Genomic DNA, 24,774 nt, shown 5'->3' on the forward strand with positions numbered 1-24,774 from the left:
GACTCTGTATCGTTCATACCAGCATGTGCCCATTTCTGCACATACTGTGAAATGAGCATACGTTCAACGCTATATAGACCTCTCATTGTTTATGAGCAACTAAAACTAATTGATGCCTTGCCCCTAATGAGCAGTATAAATGTGCATGGATTAGCTATAAATACACCTAAAAATCAGTTGATATCATTGAAGCTGTGTTTCTTTATTCTAGGTATTTTATTTCAGAATCTGGTTCATTGTATTTTTCATCATCTGATACCACTGATTCCGGGCATTACTTCTGTCTAGCAACTAATGCAGCTGGGTCCAACCAGAGGCAAATTGAGCTCCTGGTTTATGGTATGTATTGCTTGGTGTTAGCCCATGCTTCATATTTTATGTAACTGCTATTCTGTACTCAAATTAGAACAACACAAAATACTGAAAGCACCAATTGTACAAGTCCATGTAAAAGACTTACATATTTTGTGAGAAATGATTCATCCTATTTCCAAAAGGCAACTAAAATGAACACCTAGGGGGAAACTTTAATAGCCACAAGGTTCTGTCAGGACATCACAGCTAATACATCGCAGGGAAATCTCACTTGTTATAGAGCTGCCATCATAGAAGAAACAACATTTCTGTACCATAAAGGGCAGCGGCAAATCAAATTAATTAATGAATTAATTAAGTAGCAGGTGTACTGATATTATTACTGTATGCTAACCTTCCCTATGAGATGATATTATATCCTATGACCATTGGTTTTACCAGTCTACACTGGCTGTAGCCTCGGCTTCATGCAATCTTCTTATGTAAGTTAGGGTATTTTGGTACCATCTTGTTAAGAAAGTTAGTTTGGTGGTAATACAGAATGATAGTGGTAAGGGTGGGAATAAAATCCAAGGACAGATGATAAGAAACTCATAGAGATATCTGGCTTTATTATTCTCTGTTCTCTGGCACTTTATTTACAGAGTTTTGCTTCTGATCTGCTAAGATTACATTTTTCCATTATTAACGTTACACACTGTACACCTAGCAAGCTGCCCTATATCCCATTTCTCCCATGGCTATTTACACACACATGGAGCTGAGCTCCAACTATCGCTTCTATGCTTACTCCTAGACTAATAGTTTACCTGGGCTAAAGAGCAGGATTGGTCCTAAAATCTCATGCACCATGTTTGCCTAAATAACATACCTACAGTATGTACTGTATATATACCAACTGGACACACCACAGAGCTGATTTGGTAGTTACTCTATCTGCAGGCCACTGCCTTGTTTCTTAAGGAGACCCTGCTCCTCTGCCTGAAAAGTAAGCATTGTCTGCCTATGGGCAACTCCCCATTTATGTTCTGTCCTCTTTATGATACTGGGAGCCATAGACGCACTCTGTCCACTTCAACAGTGCAGGTGGAGTTTGTATAAAGATGGGGAATGTATATGCAGATGATAGGCCATAAATGGGTGTGTAGCCCAAGTGGGCAACCCCATTAAGGGCACATTACAGTGCCAATAATGCATTTATATGCTGCATATAATTGTTTTACAGAGCCTCCAGTCATAGACCCTGGCCCAAGAAATGTTACAGCAATCACAAACCTCCAAACAACATTGATTTGTAATGTGACAGGTACCCCTAAGCCAAAAGTGGAATGGAAAAAAAATGGGCATCTAATTAATACAGAGATAAATCAGAATATTTACAGGTATGTTGCTCAGTATAACAGCCTCACTACTAATTTGGACGTGTTTATGGTATTGTAGATATGGGATCAGAACATCAGACATCAGGTATGTAACAGATAATGGTAAAAGATTATCCAGTGCATTCCAGTAGAGTATTATACAGTATGACAGAGCAAGATGTAAAGGCCATGAAGGGTTAACACACATTGGATCAGTTACAACCAGAACTGGCGCTGCTGCGTGAATTCATGCGAGTGTTACCGTATGTTTTAAGCAGCAGTCATTTTAAAGGCAAAACCAGCTTGATTAAATTATTAAATTATTATCGCTTTAAAAATACTGGAACACTCGCATGAATTCATGCAGCGGCTCCAGCTCGCACCCTATTACATAAGCCCTATCATCTTAAACTTCCAATAAAATTGTCTGTCTACTCGCCCACTTTTGCTGCTGTGCTATAACTTAGAGTGCAATGGTAAAATGCCAGTTGAAGCCACTACTTACTTTTCCAATCATTAATAGAGGTGGTCGGTCCAGCCACTTATTGATTCCCAAACCGTCTTTACAAAAACTTCTAAAATTTGAAAATTTGCGAGAATTTCTACAATTTTAGATTGCTTGAAAATATGTAGCAAATTACAAGTAGAACAGGATCGGCCAAATTCAAATCTGTTCGGTAATGTTCACATAAGTTCACACATAATCCAAACGGTTTGACGTGTTGAAAATCGTTGTTCTTTAAGGCAAACTTCCTGTTTTGGTTTTTTATACTAGTGTTTGTTTGAGCCTTATTTATCTGTCATCAGGACATTGGGTCTATATTAAGTGTACTATTTATTGATTTTATTAAGTACATTTGGTTTTGTCAATGTGTACCTGGCTTAATGCCTAGGATGAGTAAACAGAGAGAAAAAACCCTGCACCACCATGAAAGTTTTTCTTCAATTAGAAAATAAATCAAATTTGTGTTGCAGAGTTGTGACTGAGCGGGGTACTGATGGGGGTGGGGTAGCAGGCCCAAGCCTCTGTACTGGGACCTGTGCGTGCGGAGAAGGAATGACCACACCTCACAATGCAACAACCATGGCCCCCTCTGTGTGCTAGGCAAAATAGTAATCTACAACAATACGGGGTATAGCGGTGCCCCTTCTTGATGCCACATCACCTGCAGTCCTGACTGTGCATATATAATACCCAAATCCTACTATTATTCTGGGCAAACATTTTTTCCAATCTTACAATGATGCCATATTGCAATACAGGACCATGTGCAGCATTACAATGTTATTACAAAAGCTTGGGCATCATGTTATAGCAGACAAAAGAGCTTATCCATCAGAAATAAGGCATTCTACTTACAAATGACTCCAGTCTCTAGAATGCACAGAGATTGCTGACCTAGTAGCCGTTCCATCCCCCTTACAGGATGTAGTTACCGTCCTGGCAGTCGGGATGCCAGCGATCAAAATACCAGCAGTCCAGGGGCGTATTTATAATGGGTGCAGGGTGCACAGTGCATACAGGCCCCTGGGTCCAGGGGGGGCCCACACCGCACACCCTGCACCCATATTTTCTAATACTCTCCTCTCCAAGGTCCCACGTTGGGTGTCTCAGCCCTGCACAAAATGCCGGAAAGTGTCCGCTGCGTCCATTTTACTGGTGTTTTGCGCATGCGCAGTGAGGAAATCTACTGCTGCTGCGGTCAGCCATCAGTCTGCTGACGGACGCAAGGGAGAGGAGGGGGCCCTGGACAGGGAATGCACACGGGCCTACAGCAGTCGTTATCCTGGCGCCAGTATCTCGACCCCCGGCATCCCGACGGTAAGCATTAAGGTTAGGGGGAGGGTTAGGTTTAGGGTTTAGGTTAGGCACTAGGGGAGGTTAGGCTGAGGGGGGAGGGTTACGCTGCAGGGGGAGGGTTAGGCTGCAGGAGGGAAGGGTTAGGGTTAGGCTACGGAGTGGAGGGTTAGGGGGAGGATAGGGGTTAGTCCGCTTATCTTCAGGCATCGGGAATCTGACCATTGCCATCCTGACCACTGGGATCCCATTCCCAACCCCAGTGCTTACATCCTGCGCTTGGTCCAAATTAAAGCAACTCAGTACAAAGTTACAGTATTAGAAAATCTTAAGCAGAAATAATAATTCAAATAATGAGTTATTTTGGTATCAGAATTCAAAATTCCCATGTGATAGCTATGCTGTAAGTGCTAAACTACCTTTGTCCACAATTTTGTTTTATTCGTTTCAGTGTAATGTCATGCTGTTAGGTTGTGATTGGTAGTTTTACCATTTGAGCCTCCTTGGTAGTGGTTGTTTTTTTTTTTTATCAAAATGTGTGTAACCTAATGTTTAATATTCAAAAGATAATATGAAATGAATTGTGAGTGACTTCTAGTTGTCTTTGCAGACTTCTGTCTTCCGGATCACTTTTGATAATCTCTCCTGCTATAGATGACACAGGGACATATATGTGTTCTGCTTCAAATGATGCTGGGCATGATGAAATTGAGGTTTATCTGTCAGTACTAGGTATGGATGAAATAGAAGCTTGGTTTAATACTGACATTGAAGGAATATGAAACACTTTCCCACAGAGCATCTTAATACTGCAAAATATTAAATTACATTTTAGTCACTTGAGACAGAGGGTCTCATTCAGACCCGCTCGCAAGCACTGAGCGCTCGCAAGCGGGTTGATGTTGAGGCCATGTGGACGTGCAGTGGGCGCACTGCACGTGCGCAAGCCCCGGAGTGAGAGAGAAATTCACAGCTTAGCAAGCGGCCAGGAGGCCGGATTTTAAATGTGAAGCGGCCACCCTCATTCAGAGCGAGTGCTCGCATTTTGCGAGCAGCTCTGAATGAGGTCCAGAGTTGTATAACATCAGTCCAAGACCCAGATGCAGCCTTTTCAATGGTATACTGCTTCCAGGTAAAGCCGCATAGCCTTTGTAACATTATTAACAACACTTTTGGGATTATTTATGAAGCGTAGGGTTGCAAAATCTGACACTTTTGTTTGTGTTTTGTTTATGTCTGATATTTAAGAGGGCAGTGCTTTTACTACCAAGACACAGCTAGTAAAAGCACTGCCCTTGATATAAACACAAACAGATGTGCCGGGTTTTACAATCTCACACTTCATCAATAAACCCCTTCCTGTCCTGCTCTCGTCACTATAGTGCCTGTTTCGCTCTGCTCTGTGCAGGTATATTTGTTTGGAAAAGAATGAGCTTCATTTTTTGCTCAAGGAAGATGATTAATTAGAAGAATTTATGAAACAATGCTGTTCTCCTAATTACTGGCTAGACTCAGCTACAATGATTTTAGCTTTATTTTTATGTACTGTACAGAAGGAAAAGACTGATAAGCTGTACATTTATTATTCTTGTCACATACACATGTAATAATTTTTCTTTGCAATACCGAGTTATGAGAATTGTTCTATGAAATTTAAGAATGCTAAGATGTATCTTTTGTTTTATCTTCAGTACCCTCATCCATTGCTGATGAAGTGTCAAATATCTTTGTGAATAAATTGTCATCTGCTATAATTCCCTGTACTTCATATGGTGTTCCTCAACCATCAGTCCACTGGCTGAAGGATGGGATACACCTGCCTGCTAAAGGAGACAGCTACAAGACATTGGAATCTGGTAATTGTTGTCTGGTTATTGATAGACTGACAGACGTTGCCAATATTAGAGAGTCGCATTGCTCTAATATCCTAACAAAAGTTCTGAGCAGATTTTAAGTCCTCCATGCTGCATTTTGGAGATATTGGGTAACAGTACTTTGAGGAGAATATACTACATTGTAATTATCCACAAAATATGATAAATACTAGAAAAGGTGTATTTATTAGATGGCCAAACTCTAAACTACTCTGGTGATTTTCAGAAGAACAGAGGAAATCCCATACCAGTGATCCACCTTTATAACCAATATCTCCAGTACTTCTAAAACATTTACATATACTACATCTCTTGTTTTGTGCAGGGTGACTTATATATTAGCTTTAGTTGTCCTTTCAGTTGTGGCCACATTTGGAGCTTTTAATTGCAGGATAAATCAAGAGAAATAAAATGAAAATATATTTTTATCCTGGACCAGCAAAAATGAATATTATATATAGTTTGTATATAACTAGTTTATTAAAATGAGCGACAACCATGTAGAGATTTGTTTACAGCAAGAGGATCAACATTAAAAAAAAATACAGATGTATATACCAATTGTTTTTCCTCCACATTTTAAATACCTGTTTCGCAACAATTTAAATAAATATGCATCTACTGCCTTGTATACAGTTATCGGATAAAGTGCCGCAACCTAATGGACTATAGTACACATACAGTATATATGATATATTACAGTTATATATACTGTATATATTTTTTCACAGTGACTTATGTTAAATGATTGTAATGTACGTCTAATGGTTTGCAGCACTCATGTGCGTATAATGCTTTGCAGCACTCTTGGCTATGCACTTGGTACACTACAATGCCGTACACCTGCCTATTTTGCATGTTCTGCATCCAAGTACATACTGTATGGCAGAGATTCCCAAAGTGTTTGCCGCGGGCCCTTAATGTCCGGACATGCTTGCACTTGTTGTTCCACAGGCAAGTCTGTTGTATGAGCGTGTTTGCCGTCGATTTAAGGTGCGTACACACGGAGCGATAAAACTGAACGATATGAACAATAATGATATCATTCATATCGTTATCGTTCATATAGTTCATTTTTTTCTACTTACCAACCTGTCTATGACCAACGATGCGCGTTCCCGCATGGACGATAAAGATATCTTTCATCATCCATACATGCAGGCCAACTTAGATGATATCATCAACTTTGTCTGTTCTGAGATGTGGCAGGATGACTTCACTGAGAGATATCTTTCAAGTCGTTGGTGGTACAGATTGTACCGTGTGTGTATGCACCATTATGGTGGGATTTGGTCAGCTTTATAACTCAATCATTGGTCTGATGTTATAAAATCTGTATTTTGTTCGGTTTTCCATCAGTTTTTCATTTAGCAAATGTTCGGTTTGCAAAACAGATGTAAAATTGCCCAAAACCAACCTTTAGTAAATATACACCTAACTGACATTTTACGGGCTGTGTCTGCAAATTGACAGAAACTGATTGTTTTGTACTTTATTTCTCTTCAAGCTTTGATAGATATCTCCCATAATAAAAATTTTTTTATGTCAAATTTATAAGGTCACTCCATTGTTTAGTATATTGTTGTTAAAATATATACATTTTGTAGATTATAGCAGTATGGAGTCATGGACAGTAATAATAAAAAATAATTATGATAATATTTTGGGAGGCTCAATGTGGCCCCAGGAGCCTATAGCTCCTAGCTAACTCCTGCTGCTCTAGCTTTACTTGGCACCAGTGGTTTGAATATTACTTCACTATATATAAAAAAATACATTAGCATTAGCACTAAGAAAAATATTTTTGCAGAGGTAAGAACCATAGATAAGCAAATCTCATGCATTTAATTTTATTAAACAATTTCTGATTCTGGAATATTACATATTTTGAAAATTTTGTTACACATTTTATTAATGGTTAATATTGTAGTTTATAAAAAAATTGTTTGAGTTGTTAATATTTGAAACTTTTTTGATGATTTTGATATTTACCAAACATTGTTTAAATTGTAAGCTTTCTATATTGTTCCATTGCCACTTGTTGCCACAACAAAATACTGAAGTGCACAGAAACTTGAGCTTTGGCCAAATACTATATTTAAGTAATTAAACAGAGGTTATATTTTACACAATCAAATATGTATAATCCTGATGTTTAAATATTTATAAAACAAGATTTACTAAATATGTGCATGCAATAAATATGGAAACAATTATTTATCCACTCTAAACTGGATTTCTTTTGCCGGATTCCTAGGAAGCATCGAAATACTACATGCAGAATTATCGCATGCCGGAAGATATACCTGCAAGGCAAATAATGAGGGTGGCTCTGCAGAAATTCATATAAATCTCCATGTTCAAGGTCAGAAACTAATTTATTGTCATTAATAGCTGATTACAGCAAGACCATTAAATAGTATTTAATAAATACATGCATCCTATAGTCTATTACAGAATTTATGATGGGTCTGTGTATATGTAATGATTTATAGCTACATCCTGAGTAGTGTAAAGATGCCTATACACTTGGCGATGTGCTCACGATCCGACATTGTGTACGATTTCCCCTTGAACTCTCCCCAGCAGCTCCCCGGCAGTCGTGGGCATGATTTGGTGTTAAGAATTGTCCAATGTGACAAACGATCTATTGTGCCTCCTAACTATTCCACTGCATCGTCACTGAGATTGTCAGATTTGCCCTACAGCACGGCAGATCTGAAGATGCGATGTATGACCTGCGGGGACACGCATCGTGATCGTGAGTGGACACTCACGATTTGGGCATATTTTACACAATTTGTCGTCACGATGCGTCGGAATCGGGCAAATTGTGTAAAATATCTCTAAGTGTGTAGGCACCTTAAGTATTATTCTAGTACCAGGAGATAATAATGAGGTGTAGTCATTAGGTCGACAGTAACAATGTTGACATTCATAATGCTGACACCATAGTGCAGTTACGTCGATATTGTTAGAATGTCATCAGGCAGCATGTTGACATTCTCAGACCGTCGACATGTGAAATGCTGACATTATTGTATTGTTGACATTAGGATTAGGCGGCAGGGTGGGTGAGTTAGGGTTAGACACTAGGGGGAGGTCAGATTTAGGCTGTGGGGGGGTTAGGATTCGGCACTAGAGGGAGGGCTAGTGATTAGGTTTAAGGATAGAGGCACTGTAATTACAAAGCTCTGTCACATGTCTGCACCGGAAGTGACAGTCACATGACTGCTGGGGTCCGGAAGATGCTACTTGAGCATTAGGGAGCAGGTAAGTTACCGCTGGTCTACCAGGGATGATATGTCGACATTCTAATATGTCTACATTTCATTAATGTCTGCATGGTCAGTGTGAACATTATGACCATGTCAACGTTCTCATGATAACATTATAAATGTCGACATATCATACCACACCCAGAATAACAAGTAAAATATGAGATTCCTTTTAGGGTTTAAAGTATGCATGACGATGAGAGATGGGAGACTATTGAAGGGTGAAATATCATTAAGCACTACATTATATGATTTCAATTCTAAGATTACACTGTTCCCTGTCACAACCCTAATACCTGTCCCTACTGCACCATAAATGTTATAGATTTACAAAGAAACCAGGAATACAGTCAGGATTATCAATTTCATCATTACTTTAGACATAAATTATAAATATATCCACTGGTTCATTTTTGATTGTTTGCTGTTTTCTAGAGGCACCATCCTACAAATAAGTAATATCACAGTCTATAAGTGTTCAATGGAGAATTGTAATGTTTACTGATGAATAACATAATGTATGTTTTATTTCCTTTTCTTAATTTAGAGGTGCCCATCATACATGGTCAAGCTGATTACATGGAAGCAATTCTAAACTCTTCTGTTACACTTTCCTGTGACGCCCTGGGGACTCCGCCTCCTACTATAACATGGCAAAAAGAAGGTGTTGGTATCAAAACAGGTGCTAAGCTCGAGTGTACATCAATTGCACACAAATCTGTATTTCCAGTAGTTCCAATATTCATTACAAATGTTACAAATCTCTGACCATAATTGTTTCTATATTATAATTTTTTTTTTTTTAAAGGAAGTCGTTACATGATACTTTCTAATGGCAACCTTAAAATTGTGATGGTCACCCAAGTAGATGTCGGTACTTACACTTGTATTGCTCAGAATCCAGCTGGCACTGCACTGGGGAGAATCAAATTAAAAGTTCATGGTAAAGTATTATTACATCATATTACTAAGGTAGTGAGAGCTGCAACAACATGAATCCTGGTTGCGGCTGACACGTAAGGTGTAAGGCTGTGCAGAACTGATATAAGGAAAGAATGCATAATTTGTTCTGGGAAAGGTGCCTAGCACACGGACTCTACTACTGTGGCTCTAACCTAAACACAATTGGGGTAGTGCAGACTCAGATTACAATACAATAACTCTTAATTCCCATTGGTGTTATTCCATCTACACCTGGGATTGTGTGATGGTAAGAGAATAAAGTACCTAATTTAGTATGTCCCCATATATGTATACTTGTAATAAATAGATATAAATGCATTTGTACTAAATAAAACAATATTTTATAATCCCCTCAGTACTTACTGTTTTATGAATAGTCAGTTATGCCCTTGTACTGAATCTTCATTAAGTAAACCCATGGTAATCTTGACTACAGCTCCCTGTTCCCAGTTTTTCTCAGTCTGATCTCATTGGATTGGATTAGACAAGACTATAAATCAATTTAAGTTGTAGCCCTGACATTATTAAACACATTAAACATGACAGTTTGTTTATATATACGTTCACCTCACTAATATGGTAGTCTATTTTTGAACTCTATTATATAGAGTAACTGTAATTAAAACGTTAATGATGATTGTATGTAAATGTCCAGAACCACCAGTGATAAAACCACACCAGAAAGAATACACTGTTGTTGTGGATAAATCTGTCACCATGTTCTGCGAGGCCAATGGGAGCCCAGCACCTGAGATTGGTTGGCATAAAGATGGAGCACCTCTTGCCAAGTCGCCAGGACAGAGGATAATAGGCACTGGAGGTTTACAAATAGCGTTTGCTCAACCAGATGATGAAGGCCAGTACACGTGTACAGCGGAAAATACTGCAGGGTTTATCAATTCCAGCATGAACCTATCTGTTTTAAGTAAGTATAAATAAATATATAAATATATTTGTCATCATATAATTATTATATACATTTCAATACTTGTTGATTTTCCACTTAGTCTTACAGTAGACAATACCTCCTCTTTATAAATTCCCTTCTGAAACAACCAAAGTCCCTCACAAAGAAAATTTACCGTTTCCTTACACCTATTTAATTACACGGCAGTGTACGGCTGCACATATCACCATACAGTATAATATGGTAGCCAAAAATTGCTAATTTTCCTGCACACCTCTATGGATTTCAGGAAAAAATGTGTGATATTACTGGTTTCAAAGTGCCTTCACCAGCAGTAAATTGAATCCCCCCCTCGAGTAGGTCTTGCTTCCTTTGTGCATGAAGCCTCTATAACTCACAGCATAAGTAGACTCAGTCAGTCTAGCTGTATACAATAAATGCACTCTATACTAATAAATTGGGCGCCATGAAGGCCTCCTGCACTGGGTGAAGGATTCTGAGATGGTTGTCTGCTGTCCAAGGATCCCAGGAGTGCTAAAATTTGGGATTGTTGGCAAGATTAGAGGAGAAACTAAATAAAGATGGAGTCCAAAATTGGGCACCTTCAGGCAGCTTTTTATTGTAAATCCAAAGGGATGTTTGCAGGACATAATGTAAAGAAAAATCACTTAGAAAATTAATCTTTGCAATTTCATATACATCACTGTGCCAGGCCTCCTCAGAGGAAGGTGTGCAGCTGTAAGGATAGATGAGCTTGCAGTTACTTTCTGCATCTCTATGACTGAGGGTGGCAGTTGGTTTGCTGAATATAGGGCTTTGTCTATAAGTTGGCAATATACCAGGTGTCGCCAGCAGTTATTGGGGGGCAGAAATATCAAAATAACAAAATTCATATTAACTTAATTAAAAATTCTAAATTAGTAGAGTTCCCTTATTTCAAGATATACTTATTATATATTCATAATATAGTAATATTAGTAAAATATGCACACTCATATACACATATAAGGGACATGTCTTAGACAACAGGATGACTAAGCACAACCCTGGCTAAACCTTTGCCTACACAGATGTTCTGCTCCTGTATAACACATAGGAACATGATGTTCCATGCCTCTTAAAGCACAGAAAAATGCTGGCACATATTTGGTTACATTCCAGTAACATCAGCTGGCTTCAGTCATTTTCCTATTTAAAAGACCTTTATTATATGGGTAAAGACATTGGGCCTAATTCATAGTTGCACATAAAGTGGCTTTACGCATTGAGAAGTAAATGTGGACTTCCACCTGTATACAGCACACACTTATACCATCCTTATACCCGGTGCATGAGGTAGTACGTATCTCTGCATACACTCCCTTCTGAATAGCCTGCAATTTCATCAATATGCCCAAGACACGGGCATGGGACACTTATCCTACGCAGTGGCGTCACTTACCTGACTTGCACCCGGTGCGGTGGTAGGTCCGGGATCCACGTGCTTGCACGCCAGAGGGAGCATGGCTTCATCCTGTGAAGTCATGCCCACTCATGTTTGACACTCTTGGGGACGTGGCCGCATGTCACGCCCCCCTGTCCTCAGCAATCAATGGGCAGGGGAGAGGCTAGGGGCTGCCCAGTAGCTGCTGTGCTGTTCCGCTGGGTAATCCCGGCTCAGCGCAGCAGCAACTGCTGGACAGAAAACAGCCTCTCCCCTGCCTCTCACAGCAGTGTGGCTGCTCGGTGAGACCATCCGAGGCGGTGACACCAACATAGCAGAGAAGCTCTGCTGATGATGTCACCCAGTGTGGCCCTCACCCCCCTTGTGACGCCAGTAATTCTATATGTGAACTTCCTATTATGGATAACTCTATATTGACCGCAATTGCTTTAGGCTAGGTATATAACCTCAGACACATGTGCATTCTGCTTATAATTGTCGCACGTACAAGGAATTGTGAGTAACTCTGAATCAGGCCCTATGTCTTTTATCTAGACACACGCAGACATACACACACAGGCATACACACACAGGCACACATACACACATGCAAGCATACACACACAGGCACATATAAACACACACATACATAAACACAAAGGCACACATAAACACACACAGACATACACACACAGGCATACACACACAGGCACACATAAACACACACAGACATACACACAGGCACACATAAACACACACAGACATACACACACAGGCATAAACACACAGGCACACATAAACACACACAGGCATACACACACAGGCATAAACACACAGGCATACACACACAGGCACACACAAACACACACAGACATACACACACAGGCACACATACACACACACAGACATAAACACACATACATAAACACACACAGACATACACACACAGGCACACATAAACACACAGACATACACACACAGGCACACATACATACACACAGACATAAACACACACAGGCACATAAACACACACAGACACAAGCACGTTTTTGCATTTATTTATTTACATCGTGTAAGCATTCATTTCTTGTTTCATTCCCCAGTTCCTCCTCAAATTCTTAAAAGCAGTAAAGAACTTTCTGTGATACATAGCTCCCAAGTTACCATTTCCTGTACAGCATATGGAAATCCAGCACCACAAATATCCTGGATGAAGGACAATGTCCTGATAACAGATAAGGCTGGGAAATATACAGTGTTGAAATCTGGGGAATTTGTCTTGCACAATGCTGAGGTAATTATATTCCCATTTTTTTGTTGCATGCATAAATAAGTAGGGAATATAGCACTCTAAGGCGCTATGGGGCCTACTTAACAATAATTCTGTTAATGCCCCAAAATGTAATATTTCTTATTGCATATTTTGGCGATTGGGAAAGTTATTTCAGTTCAGTTTATTAAGGGCCAGTCTCCGGGACACGGGCACCAATAAAAGCCTGTCCCGGCTATGACTAAATAGTAAAGAGATAGCTGACGCTATCACTTTACTGCAGGGTCAAACCTGGCCACATATGAGCAAAGTGGAATACTGTGTTTGCGAAGGGCATCATGAACGGCTCCAGCCCTCCTCAGAGACATCAGAAGCTCCCTCTCCAGCCAGGCTGCTACTATGGTGGAAGAAGGCCTGAAGATGGAGTTAGTTATCGCAGTCAAGAACAACTACAATGTCCCGAAATATCCCATACATTGGGACGTTTGTATGCTGCAATTTTTCATAAAACACAGGTGATATCTGCAATATCTCATGTGTGAGACACTTGTTTAAGCATCTGGTTATTATTATGCACCCATGTAGATTTGTGTGATTTTACCACTTATGACTATTTGGACCTGGATAGATTGGACGGGGTTTTCTAGCATAAGATGAGTACAACAAAGGTGTGAGTGCAACTGCAAGCATCTAATGATGGTGTTAGCTATCAGACGCAATCTCTGTAATGTTACACTTTCTGCACCTTGATACATGCGGCCATATTGAAGCCCATGGAAACCTGCTGTGCTGAAGGGCCACAGCATTTCCAACATCTCATGTGTATCCTAATCATATATATTGGGAAACTATAGAGATGCAGTAAGACCTCAGAAAAAAAGCATTTAGTTTGATACATATCACCCTAAATATGTATCAGTCTACATGCAGTATTTACAGTCAGGTGCATAAATATTGGGACATTGACAGAATTTTTATATTTTGGCCTCTATTCACCACCACAATGGCTTTGAAATGAAACAAACAAGATGTGCTTTAACTGCAGACTTTCAGATTTAATTTGAGGGTAATTACATCCAAATCAGGTGAACGGTGTAGGAATTACAACGGTTTCTATATGTGCCTCCCACTTTTTAAGGAACCAAAAGTAATGGGACTATCAACTCAAAAGCTATTTCATGAACAGGTGTGGGCTATTCTCTCATTATTTAATTATCAATTAAGCAGGTAAAAGGTCTGGAGTTGATCCTAGGTGTGACATTTACATTTGGAATCAGTTGCTGTCGACTCTCAATATGAGATCCAAAGAGCTGTCACTATCAGTGAAGCAAGCCATCATTAGGCTGAAAATTCAAAACAAACCCATCAGAGAGATAGCAAAAACATTAGGTGTGGCCAAATCAACTGTTTGGAACATTCTTAAAAAGAAAGAACGCACCGGAGAGCTCAGCATCACCAAAAGACCCGGAAGACCACAGAAAACAACTGTGCTGGATGACAGAAGAATTATTTCCCTGGTGAAGAAAAACCCCTTCAAAACAGTTGGCCAAATCAAGAACACTCTCCAGGAGGTAGGTGTATATGTGTCAAAGTCAACAATCAAGAGAACACTTCACAAGAGTGAATATAGAGGGTTCACCACAAGATGTAAACCATTGGTGAGCCTCAAAAACAGGAAGACCAGATTAGAGTTTGCCAAACAACATCTAAAAAAGCCATTACAGTTCTGGAACAACATCCTATGGACAGATGAGACAAAGATCAACTTGTACCAGAGTGATGTGAAGAGAAGAGTATGGAGAAGGAAAGGAACTGCTCATGATCCAAAACATACCACCTCATCAGTGAAGCATGGTGGTGGTAGTGTCGTGGCGTGGGCAGTTAAATCACATCTTGTTTGTTTCATTTCAAAGCCATTGTGGTGGTGAATAGAGACCAAAATATTACAATTCTGTCAATGTCCCAATATTTATGCACCTGACTGTATGTATAGATTCATGAAAGATTTTTTAAATTAGAAAAAAAGAAATAATTTTTAGCAACAAGAAGGTAAATAACTAGTGGAATGTCTGGAATAAAGATATCTGTATTAGTATAATATATAGAACAAAGGCGGAAAAGACAATTTACAGACATACACCATTTGCAATTTACGACACTTATTTGAGGGATATCACAAAATTGTCACTCGTACAGGACATATTTATTATTCTGAAAATTCTAATGTAGTAGTGATTTTTTTTAGAATAGGAACACCAAGTGCCAACACTGTACACTGAGGGGGAAATTTACTAAAGTGAAAGTTTTTAGAAGTGAATTTTAGAAGAGATGTTGCCCATAGCAACCAATCAGATTCTAGCTATTATCTTCTAGAAGGTGCTAGTTACATGTTAAGTAGAATCTGAGCTACTGGTAGCTTGCAAGCTACGGGTTGGTGACCACTGCTTTAGTTATGGATCTAACTGTTTTGATACAAATAATTCCTAAATCTTTTAGCTACGGTGTGAAATCCTTAAAGCGTTCATCACCTACAATAGTAATTTGTTCAGAACCTGTTGTGTGTAAGTGTGAACGAATATTTATTATACGTTTTTACATTAATGTAGCATGATGATGTTGGTAACTACACTTGTATGGCTAATAATGTTGCTGGAACGGACTCCCACACAGTAAGCCTCACCGTCCACTATCGTCCATCTTTTACTGAACTTCCCACAAATGTGTCACTTAATGATGGAGAAAAGCTACAGTTATCATGTAAAGCAGCAGGAAATCCTTTACCTCAAATAACATGGGTCTATAAGGATAGAATCATAACTGGTAAGTGACTATGACAGGCTCCGTGTTTAAAATATGATTTATTATATTGTGTTTATAATATTATGTGTAGAGCTGAACAATAACTTTTTCATGAATACCTACAGATGTGTCCTCATACATCTAGGGCAAACTTTACTGAGCGGCTAGTTCTAAACCCCAGTGGTTTGGTATCGGCAGATTTACTAAGGCCAAAACAGCCACAAAACTGCTGTCAAGAATAGAATAGAAGAGCTTCTATTCCACAGTGATCTGTTTCAGTGACGTCAATTGAATGGGGCTTTCTATAAAAGCACCATGAAATGAACATGAATAGAACACAGTAGCTTCTAAACCGCAGTGGTTTCAATAAAAACCACTGCCAAATAGAACTCCACCACGATTTGTCAATTAGAAAATGCCAGGGATCGATAGGGGTTTCAGTTTAGACATCAAGGGGTATATTTACTAAAAGTCGATTTTAATCGATTTTGATTGATTTAAAATCGATGTTGTGTTTCTGGGGCTAAATTACACAGTTACTTATACCTAAAAAACAGATTAAAAATAGTCTGTTAGTAAATGAGTGCTTTAGCCCCAGAAACACAGCTTCAATATTGATCGATTTAGATCGTTTTAAATTGATTTGAAATTAATTAAAATCAACCTTTAGTAAATATACTGCCTAGTGTCTATACCAGTGGTTTTCAACTCGGGGCACACCGAACAAGATTTTAAAATTGCTAAGGCACACCATCAGTCCCCCACGGGATAAAAAATAGACATTGGCCCCACAGAAAAAAAATGATAAGAGAAAATGCTCCCCACAGAATTTATATATATATATATATATATATATATACATAATTACACACACAGTATATATGTAATATCTAAAAATAACCAGCTGAGAAGGCTCACTGTCATCCCTGTCCTATCTCTTATCAGCTGTGGTTGTTCAGTCACACTCAGTGACTGAGCACACAGTGCAGAGCTGGGAGCAGTGTGCAGGCAGGCGTGCAATACGGCATGCGTGACCTATGTCATGCCGCCGCGTCTCCATAGGTCACTGCCCAGGCACTTCTACTGAGCCTCCTAGAAGAACCCAACATGGCCCAGGCCAGCAGTACAAGTAAAGTCAACACTGATCTCGCGGCACACTTTACAACTGCTCGAGGCACACTAAAGTGCCACGGCACAATGGTTGAAAAACACGGCACAATGGTTGAAAAACACTGGTCTATACACTGAGTGAGAGTAGTGTGCCAAATATTTATTTACATTTTGTCTATTATAGGCAACACAGAAGCGTAATGGGGTCCTGTAACAAAGGCATTTTATTTATTTTTAAACTGTTATTGTGTTTATTAATGAACACCTATAAAGTGGAGAATCGGTGCAGGTGCAAAGGGGCATTGAAAGCTTTGTGTTTGGGCTTATGGCTCTCATGCAAACTGTCAGTGTCATGGGAAAGGCATCCTAAAATGGTGGTCGGTTACAACTTAACCGAGTGGGTATGTAATGCCGGCTGTCGGGATACCTCCTGTGAGAATCCTGACAGCAGCATCCCGCTGGTTGGTATCCCAACAGGGGTCGGGTAAGTATACCCACCCCCTAACTCTAACCCTCCCCCTTCATGCCTAAACCTAACTCTCCTCCTTAGTGCCTAACTCTAACCCACCCCCCAGTGGTGCCTAACACTAACCCTCCCCCCTAGGGGTGCCTAACCCTTACCTTCCCCCTCAAAACCTAACCCTAAACCTGGTTGGTATCCCGACAAAGGGGCTGGTAAGTATACTTCTCCCCCTAACTCTAACTCTCCCTTTTTGTAGCCTAACCCTAAAAATCCCCACTCCGCTCCCTAAACCTAATCCTCCCCTCCATTGCTAACGCTAAGGGCGCCCTGGACTTACCTCTTTTGGGCTGGCGTCCTAAGACTTTCCGGCATCGGGATTAAGATAGGCGACAGTATTTCTACGCCTATCTTAAGCCTCTTGTCGGGATTCGAAAAAAAAACACATGGTATGTTCTCAGCGCTTCGTTAGACTTTAAATAATTGATATATTTATTTATTTTATTTATTAACAGTTTCTTATATAGCGCAGCATATTCCGTTGCGCTTTACAATTGGAAACATTGATAGAACAAAACAGGGTAATAACAGACAGACATAGAGGTAAGAGGGCCCTGCTTGCAAGCTTACAATCGATATAAATACACTACAGTCTGCTTTTAAAAAAAAATTTTCTTTTTTATGTAAAGCACAGTATTGCGAAATCAGATTAAAATTAAAAAAATGTGTTGGTTCCTAATACCGGTATACTTAACTCACAGTTGACAAAACAAACATATATCTATATGGACCAAGTCTTAAAGGTCACGAAGTCTGCAGTACGTTGCAGGAGTCAGTGTCCGCAATATGTTTGCTATTAATAGTCACGTATGTCTTTATAAATCACGGGCAATGTGCTGCATGAGTCAATATCCAAAGAATGCTTGCTTCCAGTTAATAGTGCAGGTGTGCGTCTTTGATGTACTCACCCGTGTGAGTCAACTGTGAGTTAAGTATACCGGTATTAGGAGCCAACACATTTAATTATTAATAAATTTTTTATTGTAATCTGATTTCACAATACTGTGCTTTACATAATAAAAAACATTCTTTTAAAAAAACATAGACTGTAGTGTAATTATATAAATTATTTAAAGTCTAAAGAAGTGTCCGAAGTAAGCGCTGAGAACATACTGTGTGTTTTTTCTAATATTGCTTTAAGGGAAGGAGTATCCCTGACGACAAATTCTCAATAGCAGCCATGGAGGGACATTTGTGAGAAATGCAGCCTTATCTTGTATGTCCTTGTCGGGATTGCCTGTTGGTGTTGGGACAGGCGGCATCACGGCCACCGATCTCATAACTACATCCCCAATTTAACTATGCCCCAATTTGGTGTGGGCCCATCCCTTCATAACATCACGCAGCTTCTGCAGTAGGAACCCACATGTATGGTTATGCCCCCTAGATCAGGTACTATTTAGTGACATTTTAATACTTTACATATTCTTTCTCCTGCAGCACCAGCTGGACGGTCTAAATTTCTCAGTGATCTTGTGATTGAGAGGGTTTCCAAACAGGATGTTGGCACATACACCTGCATAGCAGATAACTTAGTTGCAGCAATCAATACCACAGTGTATGTATTTGTGAAGGGTACGTACAGAGAATTAGCATTGTGTTATTTGTATTACAGAGTGCATTATATTCAGTAATCTAATGTAGGTTTGACAGTTAAGCTCAGTAGTTCTGTTTGCTGGTTTTCCTGCACAGTGAATATGCCAAACCTATTTGCTTCACCAGCAGAGAAACAAAATCGTAACATACTGTATACTGATAAGTTTTTAACTGAGCTGTGGGTCAGTTGTATAGGGAGGAGGCACTATATTATTATTGTCTATTTATATAATGGCAACATATTCTGCAGTGTTGTACAGAGAATATGTAATAATGCTGAGAATATGTAATAATGCTTACTAGTCCCTGCCACATTAGAACCTACAGTCTAAATTCTCTACCAGGCATAAGTTGTTTTTTTTTTTTCTAGAACCTCCTGTTATTATTGGAATCCATAATGCCAACCAGACTGTGCCCTTAGGAAGCAGCATTATCTTGAATTGTACAGTAAGAGGAAATCCTACCCCTATGATTCAGTGGATCAAGAAAGGAAATGGTATTCTGTTTAACAGACGGTTTAAACAGTTCAGTAATGGATCTCTAGCAATATATAATACCATGGTACGTCAGCTTGTAGCAAATAGCAAGATTATATATAAATTTAACAAGAGCTGAAAAGTTTCAACCATTAAACATGTACAGATGTGTCCACATACATATAACCTCCTTGCGTGTTAATCGGCCCTTCTTGTCGCACCATGCCATGGCGTGACATGGTAGCATGAGCGTCTATACGTGCAACTTTTTCCCTTAAAATGTGTCTTAGACCAACAGAGTTTGTGAGAATCACTGCACAGGTTTTGTTAGGTTGTAAGTTAAATGTAAAAAAAATAAATGCCCCTCTACCCCCCCCCCCCCCCACACACACACACACACACAAATCCATAACCACCCCTGGGCCTCTCACTCACCCTTTCAGCTTAGGGCTGGTTGATTCTAAGGAGGCACGACCCCATTTTCTCTGGGGGGGAGGGGGGGGAACAACTTTCGGAGGAAATCCAGCCCTGGGCTAACAAGTCTGGGGCTGGTTAATGTTATTGGAGGGGGACCTCACACTGTGTGTCTCCCTGCAACGGCATTTCCCCCTGGCTGGTTCAGCCCAGTGCTGGTTATAGGAAAATAGGGGAACCCCACCCTGTTTTTTCCTCCTATTTTCTCATACCAGCCCAGGTTGAGAGATCCCGGGCTGTCTATGGATTTGGGAAGGGAGGGAACCCAAGCATTTTTATCATACTGATCTGTGCAGTACTTTTGTTCGGACAGGTTTGCCATTATTTTTTAACTTTTTGCCAACTATTTGCCATCGGTTTTCAACAGAGATCAAAACTGATGTCATTTAGAGATGCTGAAACCGACTGACATACTGTGTAGACGTCGGGTTTCATTTGATGCTAAAACCTGATGGTTGATAAATAGTCGGTTCTTTCCAGCAACAGTAAAGCAACTATCCATCAGTTACCATCGTTATTGGTTTAGAACCAAAGCCGATGGTTAGTATGTAAATTTACACCTCAGAATGCACTTTGGAGACTCTGTATACACTTGGTAAAGCAATCTAGCAATCACTTCTGCAATACTGTCCTCAACTACTATAGCTTGCTCTCTGAATATATATGCAAATGTAACAACATTACTTGGTTGGTAAAGAAACTTAAAACAGCAATAGTCACACATTTCTTCTTTGCAACATTCACCTAGTGAGACCAGAGTCTCTTTCTTGGTCCAGGGACTAGCTTGTAAATGCCCAATTCTGCAATTACTGGTTTGGCTCTCCCAAGGGGCTAATGTCAGCTTAACTTCGCTCTCTACACGGCAGAGATGTGTGAGGCTCCTCACTACAGCCCGCTGCCCAGCCAAAACAGGGATTTTCTGCCCTGTGGTTCAGTTCCCCAGCATCCACTCTTTAGCAGCCATATGTCCAGGCAAGTCTGACCAGATCAGCATCGTCAGTCTCCTGGCTCCACTTCCTCTCCAGTACTGCAGGACCCCCGTATGCTGCCAGAACACCTCATTTTATCCCTTCTGAGGCACAGTACACTGCCAAACACACATTGCTTCTACTCTCATCTCTGTCTGCTTAGTCACTCCTAGATGTAGTGTAGACTCCTCTAATAACCAGGCGGCAGACATCTTGGGAAGCCGATACTGAAAACTGCCATTGCAGATTAGTCCATTCGCATATACTGTAGCTCCTGGATAACACATGCTATGGGGATCTGGGGGCCACATCTTATTATGGCGGAAATGTGTGCAGTTGAACATCCTGCTGAATTGAATCTGCACCATATAGTATTTGCAATAAGAATATTAATTTACTATACTGAGTAGAGATTTTTAATGTGTCACCTTGTTCCACGTATACATTGAAAGTAACCTGCTTGTTGACATTGGCATATTTTGCAGAACATGTGATACAATAGGACAGTAGCCCTATATTTTTTTTACATGTGTGTTTTTGGCATGTTAAGTGCATGAAAACTTATAAAACATAGTTCCACTAACTTCGCTACAAATGTTGATTGTGATTACAGCATGAAAAATGTTCAAAGTGCTTTGCAAACATGCATAAATATAATACATTCAGTACCTGCCTGTGTTCCAATGCATTATAGAAAATATACTAAAACATATACTGTAAGTGAGTACTGACCCTACTTTGGAATTTTTGCTAGTGTTAAGTATTTACATTGTTGTCTTCCCTTATTTTCTAAATGTAAATGTTTATTATATGTGATTACGGTTTCCAATAATCTCTTCTATCACCCAGAATGAAGACGCTGGTGATTATATATGTGTAGCTACAAATAGTGCTGGTGTAACTGAACATACAGTGACATTATCTCTGCAAAGTAAGCACCTTTGTTTACTACTTTTTGGGACAGCTATAGCATAGTAAGTGAACTGGAAATGATACTGATTACAAAGCAACAAATATAAAAAAAAACATATTCAGGTGCAGTTTGAAAACACATTTATTTAGGTTTTAATTGTGATCCCACTGATATAACGTCTTAGTTTCACCACCTGGTTAGCCACTGATCTTATTGAAAGACAGAAAATTGGAATGTTATAATAGTGTATCAGGCATAGCACAATACTAAAAAATTGTATTCGACATAGTGTCAAATAATTATCAAAGTGCGAAGCTAAATGTAGTACTTTATTAACGCAACCATCACTTGCAAAAGTTTGTATTGGAATGAGGCTAATACAGTATATCATTGAGTAATATACTAAATGATGCTCTTGTCTAACCCAGATAGATAATATTTAAATAATAAAAAAAGGCACAGAGTATATTAACTAACTTTTCTTTAACAGCAAAATGCTAGAATACTGATTGTACCTTCATTTTATCCACAGAACCACCCATTATTACAGTCCATCCAATCAACACTACAGTGAATGCTGGTGCAACTGTGGTTTTAAATTGCCAGGCAGAAGGAGCACCGCAGCCTGAAATGACTTGGTCCCGTCTGAGTCATCCCATCTCTGGGGATAATCGTCTCACAGTATTGTCAAACAACTCTCTGCAAATTGTTGCAGCTTACAAAGAAGATACTTCCATGTATGAATGCAGAGCTACCAATATAATGGGATTTGCTATTGTCAAAGCTTCTTTAACTGTGCAAGGTATTTTGTCATTTATTGTACAGAATAAAATAGCAAGCAAAATGAATAATACACAAACAAGATAATAACATTCAGCAGGAGCAGACAGAATAAGCTCATTTGAACTTTATTTCTAATAATTATGGCTATGTGAAAATAAGTTACCAACTAAGTACAATAAGGTATTATGAACAAATTCACCGAAAGAAATAACAATTTGGAGGTGAACACAATCAGAACTGAGATGTTAATTTGTACAAAGATTGGATTTTAACTGTTAACTACAATTTCACAACATCCTTATTTTGCAGTTTACAGTAGCTGCCCCAGTCTACATATATACTTACAATTTACAGTAGCTGCCCCAGTCTACATATATACTTACAATTTACAGTAGCTGCCCCAGTCTACATATATACTTACAATTTACAGTAGCTGCCCCAGTCTACATATATACTTACAGTTTACAGTAGCTGCCCCAGTCTACATATATACTTACAATTTACAGTAGCTGCCCCAGTCTACATATATACTTACAGTTTACAGTAGCTGCCCCAGTCTACATATATACTTACAATTTACAGTAGCTGCCCCAGTCTACATATATACTTACAGTTTACAGTAGCTGCCCCAGTCTACATATATACTTACAGTTTACAGTAGCTGCCCCAGTCTACATATATACTTACAGTTTACAGTAGCTGCCCCAGTCTACATATATACTTACAGTTTACAGTAGCTGCCCCAGTCTACATATATACTTACAATTTACAGAAGCTGCCCCAGTCTACATATATACTTACAGTTTACAGTAGCTGCCCCAGTCTACATATATACTTACAATTTACAGTAGCTGCCCCAGTCTACATATATACTTACAGTTTACAGTAGCTGCCCCAGTCTACATATATACTTACAGTTTACAGTAGCTGCCCCAGTCTACATATATACTTACAGTTTACAGTAGCTGCCCCAGTCTACATATATACTTACAATTTACAGTAGCTGCCCCAGTCTACATATATACTTACAGTTTACAGTAGCTGCCCCAGTCTACATATATACTTAAAATTTACAGTAGCTGTCCCAGTCTACATATCTACTTACAATTTACAGTAGCTGCCCCAGTCTACATATATACTTACAGTTTACAGAAGCTGCCCCAGTCTACATATATACTTACAGTTTACAGTAGCTGCCCCAGTCTACATATATACTTACAGTTTACAGTAGCTGCCCCAGTCTACATATATACTTACAATTTACAGTAGCTGCCCCAGTCTACATATATACTTACAGTTTACAGTAGCTGCCCCAGTCTACATATATACTTACAGTTTACAGTAGCTGCCCCAGTCTACATATATACTTACAATTTACAGTAGCTGCCCCAGTCTACATATATACTTACAATTTACAGTAGCTGCCCCAGTCTACATGTATACTTGCAGTTTACAGTAGCTTCCCCAGTCTACATATATACTTACAATTTACAGTAGCTGCCCCAGTCTACATATATACTTACAATTTATAGTAGCTGCCCCAGTCTACATATATACTTACAGTTTACAGTAGCTGCCCCAGTCTACATATATACTTAGTTTACAGTAGCTGCCCCAGTCTACATATATATTTGCAGTTTACAGTAGCTGCCCCAGTCTACATATATACTTGCAGTTTACAGTAGCTGCCCCAGTCTACATATATACTTACAATTTACAGTAGCTGCCCCAGTCTACATATATACTTACAGTTTACAGTAGCTGCCCCAGTCTACATATATACTTACAATTTACAGTAGCTGCCCCAGTCTACATATATACTTACAGTTTACAGTAGCTGCCCCAGTCTACATATATACTTACAGTTTACAGTAGCTGCCCCAGTCTACATATATACTTACAATTTACAGTAGCTGCCCCAGTCTACATATATACTTACAGTTTAC

The 24,774-nt window shown here is 39.4% G+C and overlaps 1 protein-coding gene across 1 annotated transcript in view; it reads left to right on the plus strand.

Moving 5' to 3' along the window:
* HMCN1 (hemicentin 1) overlaps nucleotides 1–24,774 on the plus strand; it is a 563,772-nt gene that overhangs the window by 391,498 nt on the left and 147,500 nt on the right. The window contains exons 75-88 of the mRNA XM_088453882.1: nucleotides 212–339; nucleotides 1,541–1,697; nucleotides 4,085–4,206; nucleotides 5,166–5,330; nucleotides 7,606–7,713; nucleotides 9,174–9,308; nucleotides 9,435–9,569; nucleotides 10,245–10,514; nucleotides 13,023–13,213; nucleotides 15,796–16,009; nucleotides 19,059–19,193; nucleotides 19,585–19,775; nucleotides 21,982–22,063; nucleotides 22,578–22,847. Of these exons, the coding sequence (XP_088310008.1) occupies nucleotides 212–339; nucleotides 1,541–1,697; nucleotides 4,085–4,206; nucleotides 5,166–5,330; nucleotides 7,606–7,713; nucleotides 9,174–9,308; nucleotides 9,435–9,569; nucleotides 10,245–10,514; nucleotides 13,023–13,213; nucleotides 15,796–16,009; nucleotides 19,059–19,193; nucleotides 19,585–19,775; nucleotides 21,982–22,063; nucleotides 22,578–22,847 (2,303 nt within the window). The remainder of the gene's footprint in view (nucleotides 1–211; nucleotides 340–1,540; nucleotides 1,698–4,084; nucleotides 4,207–5,165; nucleotides 5,331–7,605; nucleotides 7,714–9,173; nucleotides 9,309–9,434; nucleotides 9,570–10,244; nucleotides 10,515–13,022; nucleotides 13,214–15,795; nucleotides 16,010–19,058; nucleotides 19,194–19,584; nucleotides 19,776–21,981; nucleotides 22,064–22,577; nucleotides 22,848–24,774) is intronic.

Source organism: Taudactylus pleione, unplaced genomic scaffold (assembly GCF_031769625.1).
Source record: "Taudactylus pleione unplaced genomic scaffold, aTauple2 ptg000602l, whole genome shotgun sequence".
NCBI classification, from domain to species: domain Eukaryota; kingdom Metazoa; phylum Chordata; class Amphibia; order Anura; family Myobatrachidae; genus Taudactylus; species Taudactylus pleione.